Raw genomic sequence first — 21,289 nt, 5'->3', positions numbered from 1 at the left:
GCAAAAAAAAAAAAAGATGAAATTTCATAGAGATTGCCTTGAATTTGTAGATCAATTTAGGGAATATTGCCATCTTAAAAATATAGTCTTCTGGTCCATGATAAAGGGTATCTATTTATTTAGGTCTCTAAATTCTTTCAGGAATGTTTTAGAGTTTTCTGAGTATAAGTTTTATACTTCTTTTGCTAAATTTATTCCTAAGTATTTTTCATTTTGATCTATTATAAATGGATTTTTTTTCTTAATTTCCTTTATAGATTGTTCGCTCCTACTATATATAATCAATACATTGATTTTTTTTTTTTTTAAGTGTGAAGGGGCAGAGGGAGAGAAAGAATCTTAAGCAGGCTTCATGCCCAGCATGGAGCCCAAAGTGGGGCCCCATCTCATCACCCTGAGATCATGACCTGAGCTGAAATCAAGTGTCACTTAGCCAACTGAACTACTCACATTGGGCTCCTTGCTCGGTAGAGAGCCTGCTTCTTCCTTTCCATCTGCTTGCAACTCTCCCTGCTTGTGCTCTCTTTCTTGCTCACTCTCTGTCAAATAAATAAATAAAATCTTAAAAAAAAAAAAAGGTTTTATTTTTTAAGTAATCTTTCCACCCAACACGGGACTCGAACTCACATCCCTGAGGTTGAGTCTCATGTCTACTGACAGACACCCCAGTTATGTCTCATTCTTATCATAATTTGTACAGCCTAAAAATAAAAACTTTTAGAACAGACTGGACTTGCAAAATCCCCAGGTACAACATTTATCAGAAATAATGGTCCCTTCTCCAATCAACCAAGAGTTAGATGAAGTATTCATGTAAGCATTTCATTTGAAACCCTGAGATTCATAGTTGCTGTTCTGACTTACTGCCTTCAACTCTCCATTCTACCTTCTGTTTCTAAGAGTTGGTCTATAGGTACCTAATATTAGTAGAGTCAGGCAATATTTGTCTTTTTGTGACTGGTTTATTTCACTTAGTATAATGTCTACAAGGTTCATGTGTGTTGGCGTGTATGACAGGATTTCCTTCCTTTTTTTTTTTTTAAGATTTTATTTATTTATTTGACAGAGAGAGATCACAAGTAGGAAGAGAGGCAGGCAGAGACAGAGGGGGAAGCAGGCGCCCCGCTGGGCAGAGAGCCCAATATGGGGCTCGATCCCAGGACCCTGAGATCATGACCGGAGCCGAAGGCAGAGGCTTTAACCCACTGAGCCACCCAGGCGCCCGATTTCCTTCTTTTTAAGACTGAGTAATAATTTTTTGTATGTATATACCACTTTTTCTTCAGTCATTCATTCTGTCAGTGGACGTTTAAGTTGCTTTCATCTCTTGGCTATTGTGGATAATGCTGCAATGAACATAGATGTAAAATATCTCAATAATCTAATTTCGGTTCTTTTGGCTATATACTAAGAAATGAGTCTTTTCCCCATTTTTGTTTCCTTATTGTTGAGTTTTAAGAGTTCTTTGTATATTTTAGATATTAGTCCTTTATCAGATATGTGCTTTTCATATATTTTCTCCTACTCCATGGCTTGTCTTTTCATTCTTTTAACAGTGTCTTTCAAAAAGCAGAAGTTTTTAACTTAAAACTTACCGATTTTTTTTTCATGGATCACACTTTTTATTTTGTATCTTTTTAGATTACCTAGGTTTTCTCTTAAAATGTCTTCCACAAGTTTATACTTTTGCATTTTACATTTAGGTCTAAGGTCCCTTTTGAATCAATTTTTGTGGAAAGTGTAAGGTCTTCCAAAAGAAAACATCAGGCCTGATGGGTTCATTGGTGAATTCTACCAAACATTTAAGGAAGAAATTCCCTACAATCTCTTTCAGAGGACAGAAGCAGCAGGAATACTTTCTCATTCTGTGAGGCTAGCATTACCCTAATAACAACACCAGACGAAGACCTTATAAAAAAATGTAGACCAATATCTCTCATGAATATAAATGCAAAAGTCCTCAACAAGTATTAGCAAATCAAATCCAAAAAAGTATAAAAATAATTATGTATCATAACCAAGTGGGGTTTATCCCAGATATGTAAGGCTGGTTCAGTATTCTAAAATCAGTTAATGTCATCCACCCCATCAAGAAGCTAAACAAGAGGGGCGCCTGGGTGGCTCAGTGGGTTAAAGCCTCTGCCTTCAGCCCAGGTCATGATCCCAGGGTCCTGGGATCGAGCCCCACTTTGGGCTCTCTGCTCAGCAGGGAGCCTTCTTCCCATCCCCGCTCTCTGCCTGCCTCTCTGCCTACTTGTGATCTCTGTCCATCAAATAAATAAAATCTTTAAAAAAAAAAAAAAGAAGCTAAACAAGAAAAATCATATGAATCTATCAAGAGATGCAGGAAAGTCATTTGACAAAATCCAAAACCCATTTCTGATTTAAAAAAAAGAAAAGTAGGAATAGAGGGGAATATTCTCAACTTGATAAAAACTGTCTACAAAAAAATCTGTAGCTAATATGCTTAATAATGAGAAACACAGTTTTCCCATTATGATCAGGAACAAGGCAAGGATGTCCTGTCCTCTCTTGCCATTCCTTTCAACATCATACAAGGAATTCTTGCTAATGCAGTAAGTTAAGAAAAGGAAGTAAAAGATATACAGATAAATGGTTGACAGGAGGAGGGGGAGGGGATGAATAAGCAGAACAAAGAGAATTTTTAGGGCATTGAAAATACTCTGTATATTATAATGACAGATATATGTTGTTACACATTTGTCCAGACCTATAGAATTCACAACACCAAGAGTGACCCCTAAAGTAATCTATGGACTTTGGGTGATTATGATGTGTCAGTGTAGGTTCATTCTTGGTCGGAAAAAATAAAGTACTATCTAGTAAGCGATGTTGATAAGAGGGGAGGCTGTTTGTATGTGGGGGCTTAACATGTCCTAGTCAAAACTGAACCTTTCTTTGACCTGTGCAGCCTTTTCAGAGCATAAAAAGGAATGGAATATTGGGCCTTAGCTCATCCAGCCCAGTGTTCTGCCTATGACTTGAGGGGTCATTTTATGGGAAAACAGAACGGTATATACTTCAAAGGCTATAATATTGTTTTGAAATATACTTTTCCAAAACTGCAGGTGGCTTTTATAACTTTCTGCTTATTTATCAGCATAAATTGCTGACATTTTCTTATACCGCTATATTAATTACTTTTGATCTTTGCCCTCTTTATGGTCCTAGGTTGGTTCATTCTGGCTCCGGATGTCGATCACCCTCACTTGGATCTGACCTCACGTTTGCTACCAGAACAGGCTCTCGGCAGGGCATTGAGATGCATCTCTTCAGGGTGGAGACACATCGGGATCTGTCGACCTGGACCAGGATACTTGTTCAGGGTTGCCATGCTGCTGCTGAGCTACTTAAGGAAGTCTCTCTAGGTATAGATCCTGACACACCATTTCTAATAGTAATTACATGGAAATGTTATACTTTGTTTAAAGTAAAAACCAGGGGGGTGCCTGGGTGGCTCAGTGGGTTAAGCCTCTGCCTTCGACTAAGGTCATGATCCCAGGGTCCTGGGATCGAGCCCCACATAGGGCTCTCTGCTCAGCAGGGAGCTTGCTTCCCCCCCTCTCTCTGCCTGCCCCTACTTGTGATCTCTGTCAAATAAATAAATAAAATAAAATAAAAATAAAGTAAAAACCAGGGACGTCTGGGTGGCTCAGTTGGTTGAGTGTCCCACTCGTAATTTCAGCTCAGGTCATAATCTCAGGGTCCAGAGATTGAGCCCCACATTGGGCTCTGCACTGGGTGTGTAGCCTACTTGGGATTCTCCCTTTCCTTCTCCTTCTCCCTCTCTCCCTCCCACTCATGCTCTCTCTCTCTCTCAAATGAATAAATAAATCTTAATTAAAAGGGGCGCCTGGGTTGAGCATCTGCCTTCCACTCAGATCATGATCCCAGGTTTCTGGGATCATGTCCCACATTAGGACCCTGCTCAGCAGGGAGTTTGCTTCTCCCTCTCCCTCTGTCTGCCACTCCCCTTGCTTATGTTCTCTCTCTCTCTGTCAAATGAATAAATAAAATCTTTAAAACAAAATCTTAAAAAAAATAATAAAGTAAAAACCATTATTGTATGGGCCAGACTCAAAAATATTCTAAAATATGGCAGCATAAAATGATCTTGATGGAAGAAACCTGGTTCTTCTGTTTCAGTAGTAAAGTTTCCCTAAACCTTATATATGGCTCCTTTTAACACCCTCTGTACAACGTGGCAGTTTTGGTGTTCATTGTTTTAATCTGTATATGAGAGCGTAAGGACTGATTTACTAAGTACTAGATGCACTAACCTTCTGTTCAGAAGATTTAGTCTAAGATATGGATAGACACCCTTAAAATATGGGCATATGACAAGGCTTATGGCTATAGAAAAATAAGGAATTTTGAGTAGGAGTTTGTCTTCAAATTTTGAAATAAGCATCTAAAGGAGAGAAGCCTGGTGGTGTCTTTTCATTGTTGAAGCGCCCTCTTGTGGCTAGTCCTTATGGCTTCATTTGTATATATATGTATGTACATGTGTAGGTATTTCCAGATTATTTTCCATTTTAACAAGAACAAAGAATAGTCGAATGAAGATATAGAGTTTCTAATATGGTTTGAATTAATTTGATATTTTTAAAAATATTTTCTTTATTTGAGAGAGAGTGAGAGAGAACATGAAAGGGGGGAGGGTCAGAGGGAGAAGCAGACTCTCCACTGAGCGGGGAGCCTGATGCGGGGCTCTATCCTGGGACTCCGGGATTATGACCTGAGCCGAAGGCAAATGCTTAATCGACGGAACCATCCAGGTAACACTAATTTGATTATCTTGGTTCCAATACAGTTTACTTAATTTTGCTCCTGTTTTCTATGTATTTTATTTTATAAACAGTTTTATAGAATTTTATAAAAAGAGAAAAGTTTAAAGGGAAGAATGTCTTGTAATTTATCTTTCTTTCCATTGATTTTGGAAAGTGAGAGATCTCCATGGCTTTAGAACTGCATAGGTAACATTTCCATGGGTCATCTTCTAACACTGGCAGAGGGAGAATTTTTTAAATGTTGTCAAAATGACATAATTCTTCAACTCATTAGTAATTGGTTGATATTTTCCTTACAACCACAGTGATGATTCAAGTAGTGACACCAGTGACTAGTAAGACCCCACCTTGGATTTCAACTAAAGCCACCATATCCACACTTTCTCATCTTTGTGTTTCCCACCCATTTTCACTATAGAGTGGTTGGTGACCACATTAAGGGCTTCAGGGCTCTGGTTTTAGTCTTGGGCACAGAATGTGCTTTCTGGGTTGTGTCCTCAATGTGAAGGTCTATAGTGCTCTCTGTTCCTTTGGGGAGCCCAAGAACATTCATTAGGCCCTTTACTGACATCTGAGATCACCATATCGTCTTTAAGAATCCAGAGAGAAGGGCACCTGGATGGCTCAGATGGTTAAGCGTCTGTGTTCGGCCCAAGTCATGATCCCAAGGTCCTGGGATTGAGCCCTGCATCAGGCTCCCTGCTCAGCAGAGAGTCTACTTCTCCCTCTGCCCATCCCCCTTGCTCATGCTCTCTCTCTCACTCAAATAAATAGATGAAATCTTAAAAAAAAAAAAAAGAATCCAGAGAGATGTGTTTCCCAAAACAAAGAATGCATTTTAGATTTTTAACATTTTTCACTTTCCTATTGTTGCTCTGGTCTCTGGCAGCTAAACTTCTGGCTGGAAACAACAATCTGTCCAGTCCCTGGCTCACGGTTGTTTAAATACAGATGGCTTGAGGGGAGAAAGAATAAGGATTGGTTGCGTCCTTATACTTTATTTTCTGGTAATTTTGAACCTTTTTATTCCCACTTACAGCTGTATTTTAATATTACCTTGGTAATACTTTCATTTCCACAATTCAGGTCAACTGATATACTTACTAATCACTCTGTATTTAGAACTGTGCCACATGTATTAAAGTGGCTGAAAGTAAACTGCTTTGATAAGAGCCAGAATTCCTTTAAAATGCATTTGTGTGTGTGTGTGTGTGTGTGTGTGTGTGTGTGTGTGATACACCTGATCTGTGTCTTAATATGTGTGTGCTTAATGTGCACATCCTCATTTGCGTATACAAATGTACATACATAAGCATGTCCTGTAGATGCATGTTATCACTTGGTGTTATTGTTGGGAGATTCAGAAGGTTTATTTAAAACTATAATTATGGCACATCGTACTACCTATTCAGGTATCTGTGGCCTAAAGAACATCAGAACATTGAAAAGAAGAAATCATAAATTTAAGCTCTGTTTCTTTGTCTCTTATGTGTATTGGCTATGGTTTACTCATTTATTTATTTCTTTGTATAGTATACTCATTTAGAAAAATTTCAGTAACTACCTTTAAGATTTTGCTAGTGAGCGCAACACATGAACTTCATAATGTTTCATTTAGTTTTATTTATTTATCTTTAAAGATTTATGGGGTACCTGGGTGGCTCAGTGGATTAAAGCCTCTGCCTTCGGCTCAGGTCATGATCCCAGAGTCCTGGGATTGAGCCCCACATCAGGCTCTCTACTCAGCAGGGAGCCTGCTTCCTCCTCTCTCTCTCTGCCTGCCTCTCTGCCTACTTGTGATCTCTGTCTGTCAAATAAATAAAATCTTAAAAAAAAAAAGATTTTGTTTATTTACTTGTCAGAGAGAGAGAGTGAGGGAGAGAGGCAAGCAGAGAGAGATGCAGGCTCCCTGCTGAGCCAGGAGCCCAGTGCAAAACTCAATCCCAGGACCCTGCGATCATGACCTAACCCAAAGGCAGATGTTAACCCACTGAGCCACCCAAGCATCTGTATAATGTTCATTTAGTTTTAAACCTTTGTTAGATTACAGTAGAATTGGTATATGATCCTTCCAGAACACAGGACTTTTCCTTTTAGCAAATATGAACCTCAAGATCACTAAGCAGAAAATACAGTTAATTCTTTGATATATTTAAAACCATCTTCCATTTGTTATAGGAATTCAAAGTATGAAAATACATATATGTATATATTTGTTTGAACTTTAATAAATTTTCTTTTAAAGGCTAATTTCATCATACCAGTTACCCAAACTTTACAATTTTTAAATCAAAGAACTTTATGGAGATACTCTGCATTTCTATAGTTTTGGTGTTATAAAGGCTAAGTAGTAGTAGATATAGGAGGATTTGCTTTAGTAAAGATGTAGAAAATCTCCAAAAGGAGAAGAAAAATGAGCATTTTGAAGTGTTTATATTGTTAGCATATATAACGAAAGAGTTTGTTTTTACAATGTTCTCAATTTTGTAAAATTCTCTTGAATTTTTATTCAGCTACTGGGCAAATATGGATTGAGTGTATACTCTGTACTTGTATTGGCTATACTAAAATAGAGTAGGCATAGCCCCTGCCTTTGAAGTTGAAAGGACAGAAGCAGAGGAATAATGAGTATTTACCAGGGTTGTTATAAATTGAATGTATGTTTCCTCTGACCATAACACACACGCTTCTAAGCCTCTATTTTTTTTAAAGATTTTATTTATTTGTTTGACAGACAGTGATCACAAGTAGGCAGAGAGGCAGGCAGAGAGAGAAAAGCGGAAGCAGGCTCCCTGCTGAGCAGAGAGCCAGATGCGGGGCTCGATCCTAGGACCCTGAGATCATGACCTGAGCCGAAAGGAGAGGCTTAGGTTAACCCACTGAACCACCCAGGCACCCCATAAGCCTGTATTTTTAAGATGAAAGAACGGGGATTAATGTTGTGAGGGCTTGAATTGGGTCTTTTCTGACTCCAAAACCAGTGCCTTAAGCCCCTGATTTCCCCCCTCTAAATGACTCATTCTTATGCGCAGATTAAACTCCTAGAAGACATATACAGTATCATTTTCTCTTAATTCATTAAATCAACAAATATTTATTGAGTGTTTTTTTACTTACAGAGTGCTGTGCTTTGTAATCGGAGAAATAAAAATAAATAAGACCTACTTCATGCCTTTGACCAAATAGCTATAAGAAAGGAACATAGTGTCATGTTCTTTGTAAGCCTAGGCATGATCAACGCATTGATCTGGCTGGCATTTTTTATGTGCAGGAACAGATAATATTGCTTCAGCCTTTCTCCAAGAGAGTCCTGGGCAATCAGGCCAGGTTGAACCCACAAAGCCCATTACCGTCTGGATTTTTCTGGAAGACCCAGAGGAGCCCAAGGTGGCTCAGTCCTGCAGCTACTGAAGGAAAGGTCTTACAGGAAATATTGCAGCCCTCCAGACCCCTCATACCAAGTAACTGGCCGCAGAACAGCAGAAACAAGATTTGCAGCAGAGCATTTCTTTGATGTTAGGATAGTTGTCCTTCAGGATACACTGCTAATCTCCAGTAGTCTTTCATTTTAAAAAGATGCAAAGTAAAGAAAAATTAAAAAATAAAAAAATAAAATAAAAAGACACAAAGTAGAAACCATAGGATGTATTTACCAGCAATTATTTTGGTATAACATAATAAATTTACTAATGAGCCTTTTTTCCTCTTGGCTTTATTAAATTTTTTTACTACTGGAAAGCTGCTTGGAAAGTTATCTTTAACATGTATCATTGTATGCAGTATCCCATAGTTTGAAAAAGCCAGTGTCTCCCCAACTTAGCAGATTGTGAGATAGTAGTCAGAGCACGCAAAGGAAAACTAAGGCTGGTGGGAACCATTAGCTTCATGCAAACCATAGGAAGAAGGAAAGGAATGGCCAGTAGGGCTAAATGTATCAGTTAGGATGGTTTAGGCTGAAATTAACAGAAAATCCCCTCTAAAACTAGATTAAACATTAAAGAAATGTATTATCTACATAGAAGAAAGAGTAAGAATAAAAGGTGAGGGGATACCTGGTGGGTCAGTTGGTTAAGCATCTGCCTTCCGCTCAGGTCATGATCTCGGGGTCCTGGAATCGAGCCCCGAGTTGGGCTCCCTGCTCAGCTGGGAGCCTGCTTCGCCCTCTGCCTGCCACTCTCCTTGCTTGTGCTCTCTCTCTCTCTCTCTCACAAATAAATAAGATCTTTTCTCTAAAAGATCTTATTTATTTGACAGAGAAAAACACAGCGAGAGAGGGAACACAAGCAGAGGGAATGGGAGAAAGAGAAGCAGGCTTCCCGCCAAAAAGGGAGTCCAATGTGGGGCTTGAACCCAGGACCCTGAGATCATGACCTGAGCTGAAGGCAGACAGTTAATGACTGAGCCACCCAGGCACCCCAATAAATAAAAGCTTAAAAAAAAAAAAGTATAGAAGGTGAGGGGTGGTCTTTCCTTCCCAATTGTATTTCTTTCCAATCCAAGCCGATTTGGTTCATGTGTATACTTTGGACCAACAAGTTACCAGAGGAAAGCTGTGCACTGATTGGCTCAGACGCTGTCTACCCTTGAAGTTGAGATCACCCTTCTTTGTAACACATGAGGAAAAAGTGTAGAAACTTGAATAAAAATAGGGTTTGGGGGGCACCTGGGTGGATCAGTGGGTTAAAGCCTCTGCCTTTGGCTCAGGCCATGATCTCGGGGTCCTAGGATCGAGCCCCGCATCAGGCTCTCTGCTCGGCAGGGAGCCTGCTTCCTCCTCTCTCTCTCTGCCTGCCTCTCTGCCTACTTGTGATCTCTGTCTGTCAAATAAATAAATAAAAATCTTTTTAAAAAATAGGGTTTGGCTGTAAAGGAAGAATGGAGAAATAGAAACTGGGTAGATAGGTGACAGTGAGTACTTACAAGTATCAAGACAAGAGCTAAGGAAGCTGGTTGGATTCAGCAACATGGAGATAATTATTGGTGCCCTTCAGAAAAGATGCTCAGTGGTGTGATGGCTTTGGCAGACCAAAAAGGACTGAGGATTGAATGGAAAGTGAAACACAGTGAAACACGGATAAAATGACTAAAGACGCTCCGTTTAAGAAGAGAAAGCGGGGCTCCTGGCTGCTTCAGTCTGTAGAGCTCAGTTGGTAGAGATTAACTCCTGATCTTGGGGTTATAAGTTCAAGCTGCATGTTGCATGTAGAGAGTACTTAAAAATAAAATCTTTTTAAAAAGAGAGAGGGGGTGCCTGGGTGGCTCAGTCGTTAAGCATCTGCCTTCGGCTCATGTCATGGTCCCAGGGCCTGGGATCGAACCCTGTATCGTGGGCCCCCTGCTCAGCAGGAAGCATGCTTCTCCCTCCCCAACTCCCCCTGCTTGTTCCCTCTCTCGCTGTTTCTCTCTCTGTGTCAAATAAATAAATAAAATCTTTAAATAAAGAGATAGAAAAAGGGAAGCTGAGGATTGAGTAATGGCATTTCTTCTGATAATGAGAGATTTGAACATCTAAAAATATTAATGGGTGAGATCCAGTTTAAAGGGAAATGTTGAGGGGCTCCTGGGTGCTCCGTCGGTTGCTAATCTGACTTTTTAAAAAGATTTTATTTATTTGAGAGAGAAAGAGCGTGCATGAGTTGGGAGGAGGGGCAGAGGGAGAATGAGAAGAAGACTTCCTTCTGAGCAGGGAGCCCAATACAGGGCTCGATCCCAGGGCCCCGAACCTTAGGCAGATACTTAATTGACTGAGCGCCAGGTACCCTGAGTGTCTGACTCTCTATGATTTCAGCTCAGGTCATGATCTCAGGGTTGTGAGATCGAGACCCATGATAGGTTCCATGCTGGAGTCTGCTTAAGGTTCTCTCTCTCTCTCCCTCTCCCTCTGCCCCTCCCCCCTACATGTCCCCATACTCTTTAAAGGAAAAAAAAATAGAAAAAAAAACCTTGAGTGTAAGAATTGAACCTTAAACATGAAGTCAGAGAATATTCTAATGCAGACTATTAATGATACAGGGAGATTCTCCTCAGAGAACTTCATTCAGAATGATTGAGCTTGGATGAGAGTACATGTGGTAAACTGGAGATTTCTGGGTTTTAGGTGGTTGGTGCACACATAAGCGTTCTCACTCTCCCCCCACCCGCTGCCTCTCACCCCATCCCTGGTCACCACCTTGTCCTTGACCCCTATTCCAGGTGGTGGGTTGGTTATGAATTAAGTCTCACAGATGAAATGAACTTAGAGAAGAGATGAGGGTGTCTGTTTTACATATTACTTGGTAATAAAATTTTCCCAAAGATGCTGAAAGTTTATTAGATTTTTAGATAAGTTGAAATGTCATGATTTACTAATTCTGGTATATAGTATACACTCAGCAAAGTGGCCATTATTATGCTTGTTATTGTTACTTAAACCCCAGAGAATCAGCACCTCTAATTAAGCCTTTTAAGGTTACCCAGAATTGGGGCACCTGGGTGGCTCAGTGTGTTAACCTCTGCCTTCAGCTCAGGTCATGATCTCGGAGTCCTGGGATCGAGCCCCGCATTGGGCTCCATGCTCAGCGGGGAGCCTGCTTCCCCCTCCCCTGCCTGCCTTTTCGCCTACTTGTGATCTCTGTCTGTCAAATAAATAAATAAAATCTTTTTTTAAAAAAGGTTACCCAGAATTAGACTATTCCCCTCTCCTCTATCCTCCCATATAGTGTCTTGTCCAGTTCCCTAGTATAGGATGTAGTTCATTTTTCTGTATCGATATTTCCTTTTCTTTCTCTCTCACTTATCTGAATAGGAAGCATCTTTTATTTAACTCTGTATCTCCCATGACCTAACACATAATATAACATGTAACTATGTGTCTGGCACATAAAAAGTGTTCAAAACAATGGTTTCATGGGGCACCTGGCTGGCCCAGTCAGTTGAGCATCTGCCTCTTGATTTCAGCCCAGGTCATGATCTTGGGGTCTTGAGACTGAGCCCCATGTTGGGCTTCACACTCAACAGGGGGAGTCTGCTCAGGATTCTTTGTCTCCCTCTCCCTCTGCCCCTCACCCTGCTCTCTCTCTCTCTCTGTCTCTAAAATAAATATATCTTAAAACAAAACAGTGATTTCTACAGTGTAGATTGTTTGTAATGACCCAACTGTCATCCCTGCTGCCCTGTGAGAGCAGAGAATTAAAAAAATAAGAATAAATGATTTAATGAGCAAACAAACTAATAGATAATTCACAACTCCGCTGAACTTTATGTATGTTTTCTGATTATTCTGGGTCCAGGCCCATGAAGTTCCTTCCCCTAACTTGAATGTTTATCTTCCTCCCTTGATTACTGCAAAAACTGTCATTTTTTTCTGTCTTTTAAACTTCAGTATTTGATGTTCTGTGATTGTCCTTGAATGCTGTTGTTGTCTTTTTATATTTCTGATAACAGCCCTGTTAAGCAAAATCAGCACATTACATTTTTTACTGACTTACCTATAAATTGAGGTACACAGTGGATTTATAATCCACAAAAGGATTTTAGTTGAATCAGGACATCAGGATGGTTATAATAAGCCACCTGGAGTAACCCTGACCTTCACTAATAAGTCCCAGATCCTATCCCATCAGAATTGGGGCACTTATCACAGCTGGTTGCCGTACACACACACATACACATGCATGCGTGTTAAATCACAGTCAGAGACTTTTTGCTCTTCAGTGCACTACTCCTGACACCCTCTGAGGATAAGAGGTACCAGGTACTTAGTCACCGTTGCTTCAACTATATTTACTTACCATTTGGGGAGAAACCATTTAACTAGGACTTTTAGATACAACATTGCTATGGCCAATTCATACTCTCAGAAGTATCTGGTATTAATTAACAGTTTTAAGTGAAAACGAACTCACTTCTAAACCCAGACATATTCAGTGTCACCTTTATTTCTTCCCTTCAAGGTTGAGATAATGAGAAACAATATTCTTTTCTTTTCTTTTTTTTCAGAGAGAGAGCAAGAGCACAAGTTGAGGGAGAGGTAGAGCGGGAGGGAGAAGCAGACTCCCCACTGAGCAGGGAGCCCGACATGGGACCTGATCCAGGAACCCTGAGATCATGACCTGAGCTGAAGGCAGATGCTTAACCAATGGAGCCACCTAGGGGCCCTTGTTTTTTCTTAAGTAACACACACAACCACTACATTTGCGTTGCTTTTCTTCCCTCCTAGGAGGAAATAATCCTAAACAGGATCTTTGGACAACTTCGTTTATGGCAGGCTCTTAGGCGGTTAATGGCTTGCCTTTGCTAGCTGCAGTCACCTGATCTTGCCCCAGTAATGACACACCTGCAGGCAGAAATACTCACCCACCTTCTCTAGCCAGTGCTTCCAGAACTTGAGCAAATCCTTGTTCTTTGAGCTTCTCTTTTCTAGACTAGAACTGATCCCCTCTTCTCATCAAACAAATCTCACTACCCTTGACTGCACTATAGCTTCAGGGATGTTAATAGAATAAAATTCCCTTGAAAACTGTATCCTAGTTGCCCTGATTAGGATCTATCTGTTCTTCCTCCAAACCCTTAGCCATTTATTCTGAGATTATTGCATTGAATTACTTTCTACAGGTAGTTAGTTTTATCCATGTTTTCCCCCCAAGGGTTTTTGTCTGAGGATAATGAAAATTCAGTCTTTGGGCCAAAATTCTCTTCTTTGAGTAGGGCTGAGAAGGGACACTGCCAATATTTGTCTATTGTTCTTTTTCCTTATTACTTAAACACAGAGCTATCTTAACTAATTCACTGCAAGGGCAGTGAAAGAATACACTGATGGGTCTGGATAGGAGGACTTGCTTGTTTAGAAAGTACTTTTTGTGACCAAGCATAGCGAGACTCTGATCCTTTAGGTGATGTGAAGTACATCTCTCAAAGGGCTGTGTGAATTCCCAGGTCTCAGAGGGCCTTGCACTTGTAGCCTCTGTACTAACAACAAAACTGTGCTCGGATGTTAGTGAAACGGAAACTTCACCAGTCTTGAGAAAAGGCATGTGTCAGTCTTAATGATCAAAAGGGTTTTTTTCCTATCAATTCAGATCAATCCTTTGAATTTTATCTTTCAGACTGACAGTATGACTTTTGCTAACTATAGCTCTTACCTTTGATAATAAACATTATCTTTATCCTCTTCCCAAATACAAACCCAAACACTGTGACTGCCCCTAAAAGGCATTTCTGCCTTCTCTCCTTTGGGTGCTCTTTCTTCTTGCCCATTTGAAACCTTTCTCTACTCACTGCCCATCCAGTTTGACTTATTCTCTAGGGCCTCTCTGAAGTAACTTCTCCTCCAGGAAACTATTCCTTGACTTTGGCCTTATTCAGTCTAGTGTTTAGTCGTGTTCTGTACATTCTACCCAGCACAGTTAGGAATTTCACATTTATGCCTATTCATTTATAAAGTTCTCGAGAGCGGGCACCATGCCTCTCACTTCTCTAGTACCATGCACATCCTACTCCCAGCACAAGTGTTTAATTGATACTCACTGAATCAAATTGAATCAGATCAGATGTCATGGAGAGTTATGGTCATCTCTTTCTCATCTCAGTCAAGATATTGACCCAATATCTTGAGGGTGTTCCAAATAACTTAGATATCACACATTCTCAAGAATGGATTTTTTTTCCTTTGTTGAAGTCAGAAGAATCCTTTTCCATTTGAAAACTGAAGTGCTAATTTATTAATGATGGTTTTTGCATGTCTTCAATAGGCTGCACGATAAATGGCCAAGAAGTAAGATTCACTGTCCATTATGAAAATGGGTTCACTATCTCCAAGGAGAATGGAGGTTCCAGCAGCATATTATACCGCTACCCCTTTGAGAGGCTGAAAATGTCTGCTGATGATGGCATTAGAAATCTGTATCTGGATTTTGGTGGTCCTGAAGGAGAACTGGTAAGAGTGTTTCTGAAAACCATGTTTACTCTAAAAGGTATTTTCTTTCTTTCTCATTGTGTCTTACCTTTTGTATAAAAAACTGGACGTATCATCCATTTGGAGTCAGGAAATTGTTCTTCAGTTTTCAAGATGTATTGGGTTTGGGTTTGGGGCCTGCGTGTGTGTGTGTGTGTTTGTGTGTTTCTTTCCCCCACTTCAGGAAATCATTCCTTTTTAAAAAGTTTTGTTTGAATGGTAGAAGGGAGAAATGGATAGCCCTTTTAAGAAATAGGCTTTTATCAAATATGAGCTATAAAATACAAAAGCTGGTGAACTTTAATAAATAAATTCTATCCATTGCTGCTATTAGTAGTTGGTTGAGACGAGTTAAAAGTAATAGAATGACTTGGTTGCTACAGAAATTCTGCTGATGAGAAAAAAGATACAGAGGTATCTCCACACAACCATCATTTTTTTTTTTTTTTTTAAAGCTCCTTGTCTTTTAAAGGAAAGATCAGCAGGAATTTATGATTTCCCTTAGGGAACCACAGAAGTATGTAAAGTTTACTTCAGAAATCATAAATTATGATAAAGGAGTAAAATAATGCCTTTTCTGTCTTATCATTTTTTTTAAGATTTTATTTATTTATTTGATAGAGATCTCAAGTAGGGGGAGAGGCAGACAGAGAGAGGGAGAGGAGGAACAGGGAGCCCGATGCAGGGCTCCATCCCAGGACGCTGGGATCATGACCTGAGCCGAAGGCAGAGGCTTTAACCCACTGAGCCACCCAGATGCCCCAAGTTCAAGTCTTATACATGAAATATTATGTCTATTGACACTCACCATAGATGGAAATTTGCAAAACAGAATCTTGACATTTTATTACTGAAAGAGATCTTAGAGAAAATAACTTCCAAATAAGAAATCATGTCTAGAAATCTTGTTTTAAATGATGAACCTTTAGGAGACTATGATTGGACTATGGACCAGGGCTTTTCAAAAGCTCGAAGCAGCCATTTGCAACGACGTGGATGAAACTAGAGGGTATTATGCCAAGCAAAATAAGTCAATCAGAGAAAGAGAATTATATATGAAGAAATAAAGAAGAGGATCATGGGGGAAGGGAGGGAAAAATAAGATAAGACGAAGTCAGAGGGGGAGACAAACCATAAGAGACTCTTGGGGCGCCTGGGCGGCTCAGTGTGTTGGGCCTCTGCCTTCCACTGGGGTCATGATCTCAGGGTCCTGGGATTGAGTCCTGATTGGGCTCTCTGCCCAGTGGGGAACCTGCTTCCTGCTCTCCCTCTGCTTGCCTCTCTGCCTGCTTGTGATCTCTCTCTCTCTGTCAAGTAAATAAATGAAATCTTTAAAAAAAATAAATAAATAAGAGACTCTTAATCATGGGAAACAAATTGAGGGTGCTGGAGGGGAGGGGGCTGGGAGGGATGGGGTGATGGATATTGAGGGGGGCACGTGATGTGATGAGCACTGGGTATTATATAAGACTGATGAGTCTACCTCTGAAACTAATAATACACTGTATGTTAATTAATTAAATTTAAATTAAAAAAAAAAAAAAAGAAGTGGGAAACATCCCTCAGAAGGCCAGAGAGAAGTATAGTCTGAAACATCAAATCACTAACTTCCCATCCAAGGGTCTTTGATTAGGTCAGGGTTGTTTTAAGGGCCTCAAGAAACCAATAAGCACTTTAAAATCATTTGGATTTCAGCATTGTATCTATATTTCTGGTATATTTGATCTTGCTGGGAAGTAAAAATATGTATATATATATATTATTTTTTAAAGTCTCAAGCATTAGATAGAGTTAAATGCTTCTATTAAATTAACTTATGTTAAATTAACTAGTTATTTATAGCAGTTGTCATTTAGCAAGATAGGTATTAGATTATTCCTGGCTATATAGTTTTACTCCCTGCTTTATATTTAATGTATACAAAGTTTAATGATGAAATTCATGCTCTGTAATTTATATTTTGAATAAAGTTGTATTTTTCTTTAAAAGGCATAGTTAACTATGCCCTATTCCTAGTTTCTGCATCAGTGCTGAGGACTGGCTTGACTCACAGCCCGATGCAGGTCTCCTTGTTCACCTGGTGTCATCTGTCCAGATAGAGGCCTGAGCTTAGGAATCTATGACTAGCCCGTCTAACTAGCCTCAGGAGTTGCATTCCTACCACAAACCTGTGAGGGATACCAAAAATCATACCCATCCATAGTCACATTCAGCTGATTCACTCTGATTCCCCTGGGAATATAATCCTAATTAATGATCTGCATATAACATATTCCTCTTTGTTTTCCATCTTCTTCCGTTTGGTTCTTCCTGCCAGGTATGGTGGATTCCAGCTCCCCACCACTTGTCTCCTAACTGTGATGTGGAAGCTCACACTAGTGTTTCATTACTACATGGAGTGACCTTACTTCAGAGTATACTTTTCATTTGTGGCTTTAAGTTCCCGAGAGATGTTTCCATAAATCTGGCACCTTTTTTTTTTTTTTAAGGTTTTATTTATTTATTTGAGAAAGACAGAGAGCATGGGTGGGGGAGGGGGAGAAGGAGAAGCAGACCCCCCCCACACACACTGAGCAGGGAGCCTGATGCGGGGCTCAAGGATCATGACCTAAGCCTAAGGCAGTCACTCAATCAACCGAGCCACCCAGGAGCCCCAACATCTTCTTAATCCAAATTCTTTCTAAAAAGTAGAACAACACATCCAAATTTGTTCGTTTTGTGTCTGTTTATGAAAGCTTCTGTGTGTGATAGTGATCATTCGTGTGCTTTCTCCACAGACCGTGGACCTGCACTCTTGTCCGAAGCCGATCGTATTTGTGTTGCACACATTCTTGTCAGCCAAAGTCACTCGCATGGGACTGCTCGTATGAGCAGCAGAACATCAGAAAAGAGTCTTGAATGTCACAAGAAGTATTTCCACCTCAAAAAAAAGCACAAAAAGAAAGCTCTTTGCTCTCTCCTCCAGCACAGTGCCTTGACAAGGACCTGCAGATCACTGCTGAACAGTAACTGTGTTTAAAGAAGAGCCTGCCTTTCACAAGCTACTTTGGCCAGAAATTCTAGGATTCTAATAAGCTCTAAACTGAAGCTGTTGATTTATTGCCTCGTTTCCTAATGTGGTTTCTAAGTCACTAGATTTATTTCCCCTCTGAAGAAGGATGGCTCATTGTGGGTTTTTGTTTTGTCTTATTTTGTTTGTTTTTTTGGACGTAATCAAATATCCAAGAGTTGTTTTCATTTTCTTCTTCTTGTAGGATTTATTTCAAGCCTCGACATCTTGCTTAGTTCAACCATATTTTCCCAGGTGCTAGTTGACAGCCGCTTGTGCTTCTGGGCCATTCCGGATAGGTCCTACGTGCTATTGGAGCTTACTGTCACTTCATCCTTCCACCCTAGGAAGTCCTTGAATTGCACACCAAAGCGTTCTCCATCTGTCCTGGCTCTCCTGCATCCCACTCTGGCCACCACTTTCCCACCGCATCACAAGCTTTGCCACTCATAAGTGCTAACTTTAGGACTTAGAACTTGTGAAATTTGATTTGCTTTGCCTTCCATTCCCTTTCTAATGGTGACCAAGTAGGAAACCACTGATTTGAAAGAAGAGGTTTGCTTATTTTAGGTTTTTCTGACTTATCTTTGGTAGGAACCAGGCGATAAGATTTCTTTTAAAAGAAAATCCTCATTTTAGCCTAAGCCATTTTTTTATTGCTTACCAAATGTGCCTTTGGTTAGGGTTAGTGGAGCTTTATTAGTCACTGTTTGAATAACTGGATTATCACTGCCGTTCCAGGGAGATCATCCACCTTGGTTTTGAGGAATAGTCTTTGAGATGGGTTTCCTTAGGAGTATCTTTTCTAGTGGGTAGATCTCACTGAGGAAGATAAATCTTGGAGAGCCTGCTTCTTTAAAGAGTAAGCTCTATAAAGCCATCTCTTAAGCACAAACATCATGTGAAGTTGCTTTGGGCTTTGTGAGCCCATGCCGGATCCTGGCCCTGGTCCTCTCCCTTTGTGGCAGCAGAGTGGCGTGGACATGCGGCTGCTAATTCAAGACTCCCTGTTGGCTTAATAATGCATTCTCTGGTGGGCAGGTGATGAGACCACAGAACAGCTACCTGGGTTTTCCTAAACATTGCCAGATGTCATCATTATTTAGTAGCAGTAAGATTGTGGTATTAAAGAATCACACTCAGCTTGTTTTTCCTAATTATGAAGAAGGTATATATCTGAAAACATTTAAAATAACATAATAGCTATATATAATGACAAGATTACTACAGTCCCCAGATCTAAAAGAAAAGGTGATACTGACTCAGATGTTCTCGGAGGAAAAGTCTAGGGATACTTCTCACTTACTAGATCTATTAGGAGTATCATAAGAGGAGGTGAGCACTTCAGGGAGTATGCGAGGGTAACACTCCAAACAGGGGAGGAAAAACCCCACAACCATAAATGCAAAACATGAGCTATTTGGTTTGAGTGTGAACTGATCTAGGTGGGACATTTAAAAGAGCAGACTCATGAGCAGAGAGTTTGAGTTAGACATTGTAACTCCATTGTCTTTCTTCTGCCCATAAGTCAATCTTTCTTCCCCTTGTACAATGAGATTAACCACATGCAGAGGCTGGGGAGAGATTACAGTTCTTCCCCCAGCTACAGTTCCAAAAATAAATGATTTGATCCACTTAAAACTGGAAATTGGAATCTAGACTAGAATATGCCTTTCAAGAATTTTTTTATGTTTTAAGGATTCATAGACCTATGTTTAGTTCCACCTTTAGTAAATTTGCAAGGGAAGAAAAGAAATATCTTGAAGGTCCAGCTATGATTTCTGGAAACAGAATTTCAACACATAATACCCTCAGATAAGGGAGCTTAGACATTCTTTGCAGTGAGAGCATTAGTAACCTGAAAAGTTGCACAGTGCAGTCACAGACTTTGCAGCAAAGCCATTTGGTTGAGGTTTTCTTGGTTAGTGTGAAAGGCTAAGCCACTGAGAATATTTTCAGGGAGAACTTACAAGCCCCCCGTGCTCATCAGTTATATGAAAAAGATCTCTAAAAAGGGTGTAATGAACATGTGAGCAGGAGAAGGTAAAGTGTTTGAGCCATTCTGGCTCATTTTGTTCAAGCTTGAACCATCATGTTTAACACCAAGGTCCATAAGGTTTTTAAAATATTTTGAGTGTTAATGTGAAATGAAAATGTGTGGGAGATTTCCTTTGACCACTAGCACCCCCGAGAGCAAGAGCCCTTAAGCTGCCTGTGTAACATCAACAGCTTTCCAATCATGGGTGAACAGCTTGTTCTTCAATTAAGTGTGTTTATGGAGTTTTCAAACCACAAATGAAGTGCTTTTTATGAATAGGACAGCCTTGATAAATACGTATTTTGTATTAAGATGCCAAAATACGGCAAATTATTTTCAAACGATAACTAAAAATGGGCATTCGGGGTATTTCACACCTTTTCTAGAACAGCTTAACTTGTCATTTCTTTTTCATTTTGAATTAGGAAAGTTGCTGAAAATGTTGTGGGCTTCCATGTGTAGAATGGGAATGAACCTGCAGAGTAGTGTCATCCCAATGGACCCACTTCCGTGCCCTCAGTTCCCCCCAGACCTGGGGCTTTGACATCTTCTCCATATTCCACACAGATGTCTATAAGTAGCCAATTGACATGTGAAAATTCTTCCTCTTCATTTCCTAAAATTTCCCCTTTTCCTCTCCAAAGAAAAAAAGAAAGAAAGAAAGAAAGAAAGAAAGAAAGAAAGAAAGAAAGAAAGGAAGAAAGGCTCAGTTACTCTTTTTCTGAAAAAGGTAAGCCCTTTCCTGAAGTTATCAAACCTTACCTGGAAATAAGTATCTAATATTTTATATGAAGAAATACTTTAATGTATGTTTATACAGTATTTATTAGATAGTTATAACTGTAAACTCACCTACCTAGTAGACAGTTTCAGATTAAATATTGGGACATGTACAAGCAATCAAAAATTACTTTACATATCATTCACTTATTTTAAAGCCATGTTTTAGCACTTTTTAGGCTAGGTGAAGTCTGATCGTGCCTGTTTTTATCAGCTGTACCCTCACAAACTTTGTTATGGAACATTATTGGATGGCAGGAGAGATTGAATTATTTATTTCTTACATTTTTAGAAGTGGAAAAATCTAACCAACAAATGATAAAAGTTGCCACTGATTATTTGTTTTCCTAATTTATCATCCTAAGCAGAATGGTAACAAAGCTTTTTTCAACTGATTAAATGCACTTAGCTAATAGACCAAAATTTATTCTTTAAAAAAAAAATTAAGCTGTGTGGAATCTGGACAAGATTATGTTTCTCTCAGAAAAAGTTTTCACTGTAAATGGTTTTGATGGACTAAAGTGTGACCACTTTTGAGAAAAAGTTATGATGGATTTTTTTTTTAATTTTGTGAGAACCTCCAGGTCTTCTTGTTTAATTTATGTGCATGTGGATATATTTGTATGTTGTCAAAAACATGGAATAATCTCCATATTTTTAATGCAAATTCTATTGTAAGC

General features: G+C 39.6%; 1 protein-coding gene across 1 annotated transcript in view; it reads left to right on the top strand.

Moving 5' to 3' along the window:
• Window positions 1–17,673, top strand: part of SNTB2 (syntrophin beta 2) — a 103,197-nt gene extending 85,524 nt beyond the window's left edge. The window contains exons 5-7 of the mRNA XM_032854083.1: window positions 3,193–3,389; window positions 14,540–14,724; window positions 17,520–17,673. Of these exons, the coding sequence (XP_032709974.1) occupies window positions 3,193–3,389; window positions 14,540–14,724; window positions 17,520–17,612 (475 nt within the window). The 3' untranslated portion in view covers window positions 17,613–17,673. The remainder of the gene's footprint in view (window positions 1–3,192; window positions 3,390–14,539; window positions 14,725–17,519) is intronic.
• Window positions 17,674–21,289: the final 3,616 nt, after the last annotated feature.

The sequence above is a fragment of the Lontra canadensis genome, unplaced genomic scaffold, assembly GCF_010015895.1.
Source record: "Lontra canadensis isolate GAN:19392208 unplaced genomic scaffold, GSC_riverotter_1.0 scaffold8, whole genome shotgun sequence".
Taxonomy (NCBI): Eukaryota; Metazoa; Chordata; class Mammalia; order Carnivora; family Mustelidae; genus Lontra; species Lontra canadensis.
The sequence above is the reverse complement of the archived record's forward strand: the minus strand, read 5'-3'. Positions and strand labels throughout refer to the sequence as shown.